Source organism: Dioscorea cayenensis, chromosome 16 (assembly GCF_009730915.1).
Source record: "Dioscorea cayenensis subsp. rotundata cultivar TDr96_F1 chromosome 16, TDr96_F1_v2_PseudoChromosome.rev07_lg8_w22 25.fasta, whole genome shotgun sequence".
NCBI classification, from domain to species: domain Eukaryota; kingdom Viridiplantae; phylum Streptophyta; class Magnoliopsida; order Dioscoreales; family Dioscoreaceae; genus Dioscorea; species Dioscorea cayenensis.
Window position 1 is genome coordinate 20,265,852 of NC_052486.1, and position 14,093 is coordinate 20,279,944.

A 14,093-nucleotide genomic window follows, 5' to 3' on the forward strand; every position below is an offset into this window, starting at 1 on the left:
CTTTTTATTATATCTTTCTTTCTTATATTATTTTTAGTAATATAAGGTTCTAATGGTGTTAATATATTTTCTATTCGAGTTAAAGCTATTTCTAATTCTACTATTGTATTTACTGGTAGTTCAATGAGATATTCCATGGCTCTGATACCAATTTACTGGAAGACCAGTTCTACCGACCTAAGGTCAATGAAATACCATAGATGGGGAGCCTAGGATCATTCTAAACTATAATAGTGGAAAATACAAAGAAAAATGACCTACTCATAGTATAGATCAAGAGGTATTAGCAGTTTGTTATGCATTAGATAGCTTTAGGTTATTTCTTATAAATAAAAAAAATTTCTAGTAAGAACAGATTGTGAGGCCATAGTAAAATTTTTTGAGAATAAAAATAGCAAAAGAATTAGTCAGAGAAGATGGCTAGCTTTTAAAGATAGAATTCTAAATGAAAATTATAAAATTATTTTTGAGCATATAAAAGGGAAAGATAATGATCTTGCAGATAGACTTTCCAGACTAATGTTTCTCCAACAAATATCTGAAAAGCCTCCTTAAAACTTATTTGTAAGTATAAAACCTTTATTTGTCCATACGCTTAGTAAAAGGTGGGGATTACCAAACAAGTAAGCTCCTCTGTACCTTTACTAATGTGGGAGTAAAGCTACATTACCAAACCTTAGCTAGTTCATACGCTTAGCTGTAATGGGGATTATAAAACCAATAAGTTCCTCTGAGTTATATGCTAATGTGATAGCTAAGCTTCCTTTCCCAACATTTTAGATTCTTTTCTTCAATCTCTAATTATTACTTTACTTTTACAGGAAATGGAGCATGCTCTCAGTAAAAGCAACACCTTTCCGCTTTCAAAGCAACAATTTCTCAAACATCCCTATACAGGCTTTAATAATTATCCTTTAGATTCCCCATTTTCTTTCCATATTCCCCCTCACCTGTCACTAGATCCTCAAGAAAGAAATTATAGATGGTATTTCTTTTTAGGTTTATAATTATTCTTTCTAAATTTTTTCGCATCATTAGAGTCATATCTTTGGGGGGGTGTATATATGTTTACAGAAACTATATTCACCTTTCCCTTTAAATTGTTTAGTTATTTGAATTTCAGTATATTTTTCTACTAATTGTTCTATAATGAACTTTATCCTGGTTGAAATATTATCTAATTGAGGTAAGACTGGGGTCTCTTTATATTTTTTATGGATTATTGTTCCTAATGGCTCAGGTAATTTCATAAACAATTTATCTCCTATTGTTTTGTCATAGAAACATCCAGCTAAACAACTATAATACATAAAATCTAATAAGAATGGTTTAATAAAGGCCCAATTTTTTATTTGTATTTGTTCTAATTTTTTAATAGCTTCTACCTGCTGTCTTCCATAGTTTGCATGTGTTTTTTGTTTACTGTTCCAAGAGCATAAGCTCTCCATCTTCTGAGGCGCTCTTCCGTAGGGAGTTCAATATGATTTGATAGGAAAGAATGGTGGTCCCATTGGTAAGTAGTAGGGCTTCCATGGCGGACCATGTCGATTTGGACATAATGTTGGGTGTAAACTGGGTATCCTCGGTATGAAGGAGGAACACTGAAAATTTCCAACACGACAAAATGTCTTGGATAATAATTCATCATAGAGGAGATAATCTTCTTAAGTCTTTCAGGAAATTGGGGTAAAATCTTCATCTGTTCTTCCTTGGTGATAATAAGTTTTTTCAACAATCCGAGCTCAAAAAGTTGTTGAATAGTAAAGTCAGTAAGAGTTCCATTCCATTCAACAAGACTAATAGTAGCTTGAATTATAGAAAACCCTTCTTGGCATATGCAAGCTTGGATTCCTGAATGATGATGTCCTCTGAATTTAAGCATGTAGAAACTAAGCCCATCAATTTGTAGAGGAGAAGTCGCCATTGTTTCTAAGAGTTGTACCATTTGGATCAATTGTTGATGCTTTTCTTGATAAACTATTCTCATAATTTCTTTTTGGAGAGGGGAAAGTTGTGGAGGAAACTTTTCAAAAACTTGAACTTTCTTTTTCATCTCTTGTTCCCACTCTTCTTTGAGTAATGCTTTCTCATTTTTCTCTTGTTCATACTTAGTCTTTACCTGTTCTAGTTGTTGCTTAAGATCGAGTACTTCACCAGAAAGGATTTTGTTTGTTTGCTGAAGCTCTAAGAAAGCATCTAGAGATTTTGGTGTAAAGGAGGGTTCATTTAACTGGATCCTAAGGTTTTTATTGTGGAGATAATCACTAAAAGCTGTGAGGATTTTTGGAAAATGTGGATTACGGTTATTCGCCCAAATATTATCAATTGCTTTCTAGGAAACGGGATTAAAATTTGAAATAAAAATTTATAAAGAGATTTTTTTAAAATAAAATAAATGAGATATTTTTAAGGAAAAATTACTTATAAGTCATGTTTCTATAAAAGTTTACTTAAAAACCTATTTCAGTTTTCGATTTGACATTTTCGTGTTTTTCATGTATACCAGTATAAGTATGTACATTTTCGTTTAATATTTAAAATATTTAATATTTATTTATTTTATTTAATATTATATATTTCAGCAACGCCAATTACTTACTTTTTATAACCAAAAGTACGATGTAAAAACAAAGAAAAAAATCTTCAATGTATACCCAAACTCAAAAATATATATATATATATATATATATATAGCCAAAATTCAAAAGAAGTATTTATTCATTATTTATATTTTTAATAAATACTATCACATAAACAAACACCAAGAGAGAGATAGAGAGAGAGAGAGAGAGAGAGAAAGAGTGTGTGACCGCCAACTCCAAGAGATAAACAAAAGAACAATCCAAAGCCACAACCACGCCCTTCTCTAAATCCCAAATCCATAAAACAATGAGCAGCAGCAGCCACACCGACGCCGAGACGATGGCCTCCCAAATCCTCGACCAAATCCGATCCATCTTCATCCCCTCCTCCTCTTCCTCTTCCTCTTCCTTTCCACCGCCCATCGACGTCCTCCTCTCCGAGATCTCCCTCGCCGCCTCCTCCTCCTCCTCCTCGGCCCGGATCTTCGTCCATGGCGTCGGCCGTGAGGGCCTCATGCTCCGCGCCCTCTGCATGCGTCTCTACCACCTCGGCCTCTCCGCCCACCCAATCGGCGACGTCACAACCCCTCCCGCCTCCCCCGGCGACCTCCTCATCGCCTCCGCTGGCCCTGGCGGCTTCTCCACCGTCGATGCCATTTGCCACGTGGCCAGATCCGCCGGAGCCCGAGTTGTTCTCATCACTGCCAGGCCGGAATCCGAGAGCGAGGCTCGCCGGTGCGCCGACGCCATCGCGTATCTCCCCGCGAGGACGATGGCTGATGATGAAGAGAAGGAGGGTGGATCCGGTGCTCCGCTGGCGGTGAGGTTACCGATGGGTAGTTTATACGAAGGGGCTTTGTTTGTGTTGTTTGAGATGCTTGTGTTGAGGCTTGCTGAGGTTTTGGGCCAAAGCCCGGCCCAACTTCGCTCTCGCCACACCAATCTTGAATAGTTATCTCTTTTGGATTTTGGCCCATGGGCCTATTTGTATTATAATGGTTTGGTTTGTGGTATGTTAAAAGATTTTATTATTATTATTATTATTATTATTATTATTATTATTATTCGGAATATGAAAATCCTGTTTGTGTATGATGATGTGTGAATATAACAATTTTCATATTTATTATTTATCTTTGTAAATTTTTTAAATTTTTCATATTTATTTTTGACACAAAAAGCTCAACAGTGGCCAAGCAACTCAATAAAAACAAAGGTTATAAAAAAATATAGGAAATTTTATATTTGTTTATTTTATTATTATCTTATATTAAAAAAAATCTATATTAAGATATTTTAGTCATTTATATTAGCCAAGATATTTTTATAAAATATCAGACAAGTATTAAATGTTCATAAATCAACACAACAGTAAACTCACATCATAAACATCAATATCCTGAATTTAAAAAACAAAACAATCATATTTTATTAAACAAAACAGAAAACATAAATTATGCCATAAACTAATTTAATCTAATATATTCTTTTTTTTATTAAACAAAAAAAAAAAAACTCTAATAGTATTCCTTTGTCCCACCCTTGGCCTTATGTGTGTTTTCCAATGCCAAAAACAGAAAGAGAGACAGCATGTGGAAGCTTTTGAGTTGCTTCTTATCTTTCCAAAGACACTCATTGACTTTGCATGAGATGCTCACTTTCATTGAATCATTGAACTTTTAGTTTTATTATTATCTTTTTAACATTGCTTATTAATATTTTAAAAAATAACATAGTGAGAGCGATGTATTATGTAATTAAAAAAACTTATTAATATTTTTAAAAAAAATAATATACTTACAAGGAATGTCTGGTTGAATATTATTTGGAATATTATCATTGTCTTAAATTTTCAAGTGTTTATTTAAAGAGAGAAATATTTAAATAAAGAGATTGTTAATTGTTATTTTATTTACTGTATAAATTAAATGAAGTGATTTCTACTCTAAATTACTTTTTTTATTTATTTATTTTTATTTTGAAAGTTGAAATCTTGGCGCAATGAAGTTCTTTAAATGAAGCGACAAATGTTTCAATTAATGATATTCTTATAATATGCATATAAAAATAATTATAAAATTTTTCAATAAAGAAAATAGAATATGTGTTAAACACTCAACAAAAATTTATAAAGATTTTTTTTTCCTTTTTTTTCTTTTTAAAAATTCAGACACACACTTAAAACTATGAATACACATAAATTTAAACAAATGAAATAAAGAAAATAAAAAGAACAAATAAAAATGGGAAAATTTTCTGCGAAAAAAAAAACTGGGATTCTGGGAACTAGAAAGATGAAAGTTAAATATTAATTTATATACAATGATATAAAAAGACATGGCCTTCAACCCTTCATTTTGGACTCATTTGGTGCTCTCTTGATGAGATAATATTAAAGGTTCCTATTTCTCCTCCAATTCTTGTTCTTCCCTTCAACTCCATCCCTCATTGATCCTTCAAGCTCAGGCACCACCTTCATGTTTATATTATTAATTTTAAAACAATTTAATTATTTTTTTATAATATATATATATATATATATAATTATGATTTATTCAATTAAACTATATAATCATGCAAGTTTTTGAAATCCATAAAAAAAAATTACAACAATTTGTTGTTTTTAATTCAAAATTACTTGAGGGACTATTTGATAATAAAATACTAATTGGTTCAAATAAAAAAATGTTCACAAACTACTAAATAAGTTGCCCAGAATTCATGAACTTTTTCAACAATTTCTACTTTTTCCCCCTTTTTTTGTTATTTATATTTTTTTATACAATGGTAAGGAATTTACAAACCTGGTCCTCCAAATCAGACCGTTTTACTGGCCTTCTTCCAGATCCAGCCCTGCGGCTTGCGTTCCCCATTGCACCATTTTCTTGATAAAGAAAATCAAACAATTTAAAATATAAATAAAACACTCAGACCTTTTTTTAATTGATAATAGAGAGTTAATTTGATTTAAAAGTTTAAATGTAGGCCAATTTTTTATTTTTTTAATATATATATATATATATATGCCAAAGGTTTCACAGGCCAGCAGTATTCGCCCACTGTGAAAAATATTAATATTGGGATTTAAGAGCTAAAATTTAAATTCTATTAAACATTGTGTAATAACTAATAATTAGTCTTCGATTGTAAGTGTAGACTTACAGTCCAACATTATGTTTTTAGGTGAGGACACATAAACTCAATGATCAAATTTCTGATTTATGCACATGCTTTTTATTCTATATGTACTTATCACATTTGTCAAATATATATATATATATATATTTATTGAGAAAGAATTAAGGAAAAAGTTTTTGTTACATATGATCCCCAATTTTTTTTGGTATTTAACTAAAACACACCTACAAAATACTTTAAAAAATAAAAAAAATAAAAAAAATAAAAAAAATATACACCTACAAAATAAAATATCCAATGATACTTCTAGAAAAACTTCTTTACTCTAATGACGTGCAGTATGCGTTATCTAAGCCAAACATAAATGTATATATATAATATCTTGATTGAAAAATAACTTAAGTTTAATTTATAGACATTCTTCTCAATTAGTGAGACATTAATGAACACAAACATACATGTGTATATATATATTTACCACTTTCACAACAGTTATTCTTATCTATTGTTACTACGTTGGTGGGTGATTTATCTATTTTATTAATATATATATATATTAAATTATTTAATAAATTATATACTTTAATTTCAATTTCTCATCATCTCAAGTTTCAGATTCATTGTAAACATGCATCATAAATCCAATCCAAAAAACAACAAAACATAATTCAGACATCACAGGCCAAAAAAAAAAACAAAAAAACAAATTAAAGCTTTAATATTATTCAAAACAATTTAATTAATCAGTAATATTTTCTTGTTATTTCCTAATTTATTTTTTTCTTTTTATACACATAATTTAATTTTCCAAAATATTTTTTCATAATATAATATAATATAAATGACCAAAACAAAAAATTTAGTTGATGGTTTTCCGGCAAAAGACAAACAACTCACCGTTGATATTCAAAGGTGCGGATCCCGAGGTACGATGAGCCCGAATCGTACGGCTCCGGCTAAAGCCGGACTCTGCCGTGCTTTCAAGGAGGTGCCTCTCCGCCGGATCACGCCGGCCACCGGCGGCTTCGCCGGAGCCGATCATTGCTCTGATGAAGCTCTCCTCCATGCGATTCAAGAACGAAGCATGCCTCTCATCCGTCCAAACCCCTCCTGAGCCGTCGATCTCCACTCCCTCACAATGATCCATCGGTTTCAACGGTCCAGATTTGCCCTCCAAACTCACCGGTTCTGAACATCCCCCAAAACACACACCCTCTTTTTTTTTTTATATACCATCACACTTTGATAAATATCTGGGCCTGATTCGCCACGTCAGCTTTAGATATTTTTTATTTTTTTTATTTTTATTTGTATTTTACTTTTGCCCTTTTTATGGTAAAATTACTTTAAGGTCCTAAAAAGTTTTTTGAATTTTATATGCGCTTTTAGAAAGCCTAACTTTGTCTATTACGGATGTACCCTGTCCGTTTGGTCGTAATTGTGGAAATGCCACCACCCGGCACCCCCACCCCCACGGGTTCCAGTAATGAAACTAGCTTGCTCTAGCTGTCAGCGTACTTTTTTTTTTTTAACCCAAATTGCCCCTCATACTTTGGAGTATTTACGCGGGTAATTTTTTTTTTTTTTTATAGCGCCTTAAATTATGTCAATTTTTTTTTTAATAGTGGGTCCAAATTTTAATTTGAATTAAAATGATTATTCAAACTTTTAATTTTTGTTTTCATTCGTAGGATTATCCAGATAGATTCAGGATTATTTTTTTAATAATGTAATATCAAAAATTCTCTATTAACACAAGAGATAGAATTATGATGGCATAGAATTTTGGCATATACATTATTAAAAATAGGCTGGAATCTCTCATATGATCACTCGGTAAAACAAAATTAAAGTTGAGTAACTATTTTGATTCAAATTGAAGTTTGAACTCCAAAATGAAAAAAAAAAGATCATAATTTGGTGTCATATAAAAAAATTTACCTGTATAGTTGGATTATATGAAAGGCAAAAAAAATTAAAAACAATGTACACACAATGTTTCATGATCTTTTCAAATATCTATGAATGTAACAAAATGTTCATACCCAGCAGTATTTTCTCATTATGAGAAACGAGTGTGAGACATTTACGAGGTCTAAAGTTAGAGTCTTGTTGGATAAAGTGGTGATAACGAGTCTTCGATTTTAAATGTGGGCTTGTTACCCAAATTTCATATCTCGAGTAAGAGATCATGAGCTAGATGATCAATATCTCTGCCCATAGGTATGTTTGTTGTTTTCGTTAAAAAAACCTGAATTTTAAAAAAAAAAAAATCAAAATATAATAAAATATAGTTTTGAATCTAGTTCATATATTTCTAAACTTCTAATAATTATGTTTGCATTTTTTTTGGTAGTTTTACCATGAAAAATTCATAATGAAGAATGGGGCTATTGCTAAAATTTTAGAGAAGGGTATATATGAAAGATAAATTTCATTAATAATTTTTTGCACAAGGATATATACATGATCATTTTCTTTCTATGTATACAAATAATTTTGCCTAGTATATGTATTGTTCATAAATATATAATTATTTGATTTTATTGGTATATATAAAGTCTAATTTTAATATCAAATCAAACACAAAAAAATATCTAAGAGGACTCACGTTGTGTCACCAAATAACAAAAGCATGTTTGGAAAATGGCACATCAACGCAACAAATATATATATTTAAAAAAAAAATTAAGTAATCATAAAAAATAAATATCACCTTTTTTAATATATATAAAATGAAAAAAAAAACTCATATTTGGCCTTTTTAAACTCATGTAATCCATTTGATTTAATCAGTATAAAATAAATACTTAAAAAACTTTTTGTGAGTTCTTTTATAATAGTTTTCCATCTTAAATCATAATTATTAAAAACTTAAAAATATTCCAATGATTATTTTTTCAAAATTAATATAATTATATATTTTATATATCAGTTATTTCCCCACTAAAAAGTACTAATAAATATCTTAGCTTTAATTTTTTTAAACAATAGTACTAAAAAATATCTTATCTTTAATTTTTTTTAAAACAATAGTACTAAAAAAATATCTCAGCTTTAATTTTTTTTAAAAAAGAAGTACTAAAAAAATATCTTAGCTTTATTTAAAAAAAAAATACTAAAAAAATATCCTAGCTTTAAATTTTTTTAAAAAAAGAAGTACTAAAAAAAATATCTTAGCTTTTAAATTTTTTTTTAAAAAGTACCAAAAAAAATCTTAGGCTTTATTCCCCACGTCAGCATTTGATATTTGTTTTTGGAGGAAACTAATCTTGGAAGAAAATCTAATTTTCATGCACTTTTCGGGAAATGCTTCATTTTGGACCCAGAAAAGTCTTCGAATTTTATCTTAACTTTTGGAAAGATTAAACCAAACTTTATTATCGGAATGACCACGATATTGCATTATAATTACGGAAATGCCATTTGAGATAGGACCGAACTAGCTTAGGCTGTCAGGTACTCTCCTTTTGGTTTTCGGAAAGTGCCCTCGACCTTTTGGATTTAGATTTTTGCATTCTCTTTATATAAATATAGGAGGACCGGTTATATAGTGGCGTCCATAGATTTCAAAAATATCTACAGTAGTGGTTTCATCATCATATATATAGTTAATAAAAATGCGTTCTACAATGTTGTACAGTATCATAAACAGTAAATGATGTATAGTATTTATATAATAAACAACTATTGAATAATGATCTATTGGTTTTAAATCAAACATCCATAGAGAACAGTAATCTAGGGATTTACCTAGATTACCTTTTGTCTATATATATATTTGTTATGGGTCCAGCCCATATTTGCAATATTTCATATTGCTTTTGTTGTTTATGTTGGCCTTTTATATTGAACTTTGTATGCTCTTATTCTAGGGTCCATTTGGCATTGATATTAGGGTTTCAAGAGAATTTTCTTTTGGTGATTTTATTCTTTGGTTTTGGTCTGACTACAGTGAAAAAGGCGATGACGATCGAAAGAAGAGAGAGCTTTAAGAGGGTTTGTTATTCCCGGTTTTGTGTGCGCGAGTTTTGATCAACTCTACGATCGGAGGTGCTCCCGTGGTCCGATTTTTGCTCAAATTTGGCCAGCTTGTTCCTGACAAGAAGGGCTTCATTTTTGAACAGTCGGATCGTTCTCAGGTGCTCTGGTTTTGGTCAGAAACGCAGCTTTTAATAGTACAAGCGAGTTTTTGGGTGATTTCTACACTTTTTGCTTTCTATCTTGATCTCTTATTGTTCTTGAAAATTGTTGGTGGGTTGTGAATCCTTTGTTGACTGATTTAGGGTTCTTTTGTCCTCAATTTATCAATAAGAGAAGTAAAGGGTGGACTCCTTGAACGGTCTCGTGGTTTTTATCCTTCACATCGAAGGGGTTTTCCACGTATAAATTAGTGTGTGCTGTTTGTGATTTATTATGGGTTGATTGAATTGTTTAATTGGTTGGTTGTCTTGATTGTTTGACTTTGTGAGTGTCGTAGAGACATCTGGCGATCTTTACAATATTGAGGGTAGTCATCTACGAATGTCTACAGATAAGCAATCTAGCGCAGAATCCAACGACTGCAAAATCACTCATTCTCATTGACAGTAGTAAATAGTAACACTAAACAGTTACTTCAAACAATATTATGAACAGTTAAAAAAAAAAAAAATAAGTTTTACAGTATTGTAAACAATTGCTTACACAATGTCAACCAAACAACCACCTAGTATAATAATTCTGGTATTGTTTATGCACCTGTTTTATTCTCTCTCTATCGAACATGTGCCATACATATATAGGGATATGAATGAGCAGAAAATTAATTGAATATATTATAAAAATTTATTTAGCCAAATAACATGTGGATTTTTTTAAGGCAAAGTTTTTTTTTTATGATATTGAAGACAGAGAATAGAGTTGGTGGGATATTTTAGAGTGAAACTGAACTTAAAAAAAAAAGTTGGAAAAATAAAGTTTTAAGGAGCGAAAATGAAGTTTGTGTACAGCACGTTAAAGTTATGTGCAAACAGACCATTTATATACTTTAGTTCTTGGCTTAAAAAAACAACTTAGCTATTTTTATACAATATATTTCAAAATATTTATTTAATAAACGTAAAAAAGGCCAACTTTTCAAAGTCTGAATTGATATATATATATTTGTAATCCTTGACATAATCATTATTTATACACGTCACTATGAGCTTGACCTTTGCTCAATCTAGATTTTTATTTATTTATTTATTTATTATTATTATTATTATTATTATTATTATTATTATTTTGGGGATAAACCCAGCACACCCTATTTACGCATTAACTATACATTAAAAAAAAAAAATTAACCTATTCACATCTCAATCATATATTATATATTATCAAATCAAATCTCATTTTTTTTACATAAAAATCAAATACGTTAATCAGTCAACCATTAAAACAGTGATTTCTCACACTTACTAGGTTTTTAAGTTCAAATTATTTAAACATTTTATTATATATATATATATATCGGAGATTGCAGGCTGTCTTATTTCTTTGTTTTAATTTTGTAGGAAAGATAAGTTAAAATTATAGTTTAGAAGGTTCATTGAGCAAAAATAAATAAATAAATAAATAATTTGCAGAAACCGTCAACAAGAAGCCAACATGTGAAACATTAAACTCATGCCCTTTACTGTTTTACACCAGTTTCATATATACCAATTCATCACTATAATCCAAATGACTGGTCATATTTTTATAATTTTCTGATGATTTTTTTTTTTTTGAAATAACAAAAGAAGCCCTAAAAAGAATCATGCATAAACTTGGCAAACTGCAAGGAATACACTACAAATAAATCATAATGTACAACAAACTAAATTCATCAAGTTCATTTGAATGGCAGAAAAAATTTGATCATTTCAGAGTTCATAATCCACAGTTGCAAAACTGCATTTGTGCTCATTGATAGATTCTTCGATGCATTGAAACATTATTGTACAACAACAAGGAAACACGACGAAGAACACAGAGGCATCCGAATGATTCGATGCTCACCATGGTGCAAGCTTGAGCTCAGAAGTTACTCCATGCAGTTTCGATTTTATTGATCTAAAGCTGCTCTGACCCTTCTCTGTCCAGTTGACACTAGTGCTTCTTCGGAAAACATCGGTTAGAAAGAGGTGATTTCGATGCTGTTTCATTTGTTGTTAGACTGTCATCATAATCTGCAAATTAAAGAAATGCTATAGTCAAATGACCTTCCTTTCAATGCCTTATTTTTCTCGCATGATACATGTCATATGTGTATAATATACGTGAGGATACCGAAGAAGCACCCGGATCATAATAGACACATATCATATAATCTAGGGGAAATTTTACTAAACTACCGTGTAGTTTGTCTCTTTATTAATTCGGAACTAGTGATTTGAGTTCTAACACTTTAGTACTTTGTAGTTTAAACCATTTGTAATTGCCAAAACGCTGAACTCCGTTAATTTTTGCTGGAGTGGCTTAAAATAGACCTAAATTTATATTTTTACCCTTATTTACATTATTAAAATATGCATTAATAAAAGTCATTCATGTCTATTTGCATAGTATTTAAAAACCATTCAAGCTATAATTGGCGGTAGATTTGAATGGTTCTTAATCAGCATGTGTTTTAGTAATGTAAATAAGGGCAAAAAATTAAATTCAGGTTTAATTTAACAAAATTAAACGTTTTGGTACTTTTTTACAATCGGTTTAGACTACAAGGTAGCATAGTGTTACAATTCAAACCATAAGTCCTGAATTGATAAAGAGACAAACCACATGATAGTATAGTAAAAAATTTCCCCATATTCTACATATATGTATATATATCGGCGCCTTCATGGGTGATGATAACTTCAAAAGCTAATCGAGAATTCATCCCATGACTCAACCCCTTCCTCTGCCTATAAATATGCTACCGGTAAGATTGAGAGCATTTTAAGTAAAAAATGGTGAAAGTGCACCTTGAACTATGCCCTTATTATTCATTTGGGCCCAAAAACAAAAAACTAAGTATATCTAAACTATGAACATTAAAGCAGCCATTGTCCCAATTCAAATTTCTTTCTTGATCCTTTTAGTAAAACAAACTCTTTATTTTCAGCTATAGTTCAAACACCGAAAGCACAACTACACCATAAAAATGATAGATAAAGAAAATTTGTTTTGCTTTCCTATATACACCCATACAAAAATGAGTAATTGCTATTATATGTATGCAAAAAGCAATGTTGTTTTATAAGTAGGAGCCAATGAAAAAGAATATAAAAAGCTTTTCTCTAACTATATTTTGGGAGAGGGAAAGAAAAGACAGAAGGTCAAGGAAAAATCTGTTATTTTATAAAATTTACAAGTTGGTTTTCAACCATTGGGATATATAAACTGAGTATATAAGCAAATATAAGCGTTTTGGCAGTGTATGCAAGCAATTATGAATATTACAAGCGCATATTGGCAATTACTCATTTTTGTGGGGGCATGCAAGAAATTTTCTCAAAGAAAATTTAAAGCAACTGAATCTTTGTGACTGTTTTGACTATAAATATAAAGCTCTGAGGAAGCTCTTACCTGAAGACTTGGGAAGCTGATAATGCAATTTCAAATATTTAGAGGCATCTTTGTCCTTCTTATGGCAGAGTATGCGTAGAAGAGTGTAAGTATCTTTTGCACTTCTGGTCCTACGATTATTATGATAAGGTAGATCGGAAACTTGTTCACTTACATTCCTCAACATTTCTATTATAGTTTCAGTCTGGAAGAAGAACATAAAAAAAAATATTCAGACTTGTGTAACTGTTTGATAAGTTCAAGGTTCAGTTTACCTACCTTCATTGCATACAAGTCTAAGACCTGCTGAGCTAAATTTGCTTCCTTCTCAACCACTGAGCGCGGGAGCCCTTGACCATCTGCCACAAAAAGATCCTGGAAAAATTTTTCTATTAAGATATTTTGGCCAGAAACATACGCAAAAAATGGCCTGTGGTCATTTATCACAATGTCATGTATATTGTTGATGAAGATACTGTGAGAGGTACCCCATCTGATATTTTTTTATCATGCTTCTTGTATACACTGAATTAATATGAAATCAGGAGAAAATCGAAGAACACACATCTGAAATCCTTAGAAAAAATCATGAGAAGATGTCCAGGAGAATTATATATCAAGGTTTTCAGAAGATACTACATCCAATCCTTTCAAACCCCCGAAGGAAAACCCTAAAGGACTATATATTTTACAAAAAATCTGAATCCAAGAACAGTAAGAAAGGCACTAATGTCCGTGTAAGTAGTTGCTAGTCAAACTTTAACCTTGCGAAATGAATTGCATGATTTTGAAGGAAATAATAATTTTGCTCTATGG

At 30.8% G+C, this 14,093-nt stretch overlaps 3 protein-coding genes across 3 annotated transcripts; 1 reads left to right on the forward strand and 2 right to left on the reverse strand.

The window, feature by feature from the left end:
* Positions 1 to 2,753: 2,753 nt before the first annotated feature.
* LOC120279370 (3-hexulose-6-phosphate isomerase-like) lies at positions 2,754 to 3,674 on the forward strand. Its single transcript, XM_039286295.1, has one exon. It carries the CDS (start codon positions 2,890 to 2,892, stop codon positions 3,532 to 3,534), a length of 645 nt encoding a protein of 214 aa, XP_039142229.1. The 5' UTR covers positions 2,754 to 2,889; the 3' UTR covers positions 3,535 to 3,674.
* Positions 3,675 to 4,913: 1,239 nt separating this feature from the next.
* LOC120279492 lies at positions 4,914 to 6,932 on the reverse strand. The gene is made up of 3 exons (XM_039286423.1): positions 6,618 to 6,932; positions 5,387 to 5,466; positions 4,914 to 5,055 (listed from the first exon to the last, which is right to left on the reverse strand). Exons 1-3 carry the CDS (start codon positions 6,865 to 6,867, stop codon positions 4,975 to 4,977), a joined length of 411 nt encoding a protein of 136 aa, XP_039142357.1. The 5' UTR covers positions 6,868 to 6,932; the 3' UTR covers positions 4,914 to 4,974.
* Positions 6,933 to 11,556: 4,624 nt separating this feature from the next.
* LOC120279368 (protein unc-13 homolog) lies at positions 11,557 to 14,087 on the reverse strand. Its single transcript, XM_039286292.1, has 3 exons — positions 13,557 to 14,087; positions 13,299 to 13,482; positions 11,557 to 11,917 (listed from the first exon to the last, which is right to left on the reverse strand). Exons 1-3 carry the CDS (start codon positions 13,560 to 13,562, stop codon positions 11,838 to 11,840), a joined length of 270 nt encoding a protein of 89 aa, XP_039142226.1. The 5' UTR covers positions 13,563 to 14,087; the 3' UTR covers positions 11,557 to 11,837.
* Between the last annotated feature and the right edge of the window lie 6 nt (positions 14,088 to 14,093).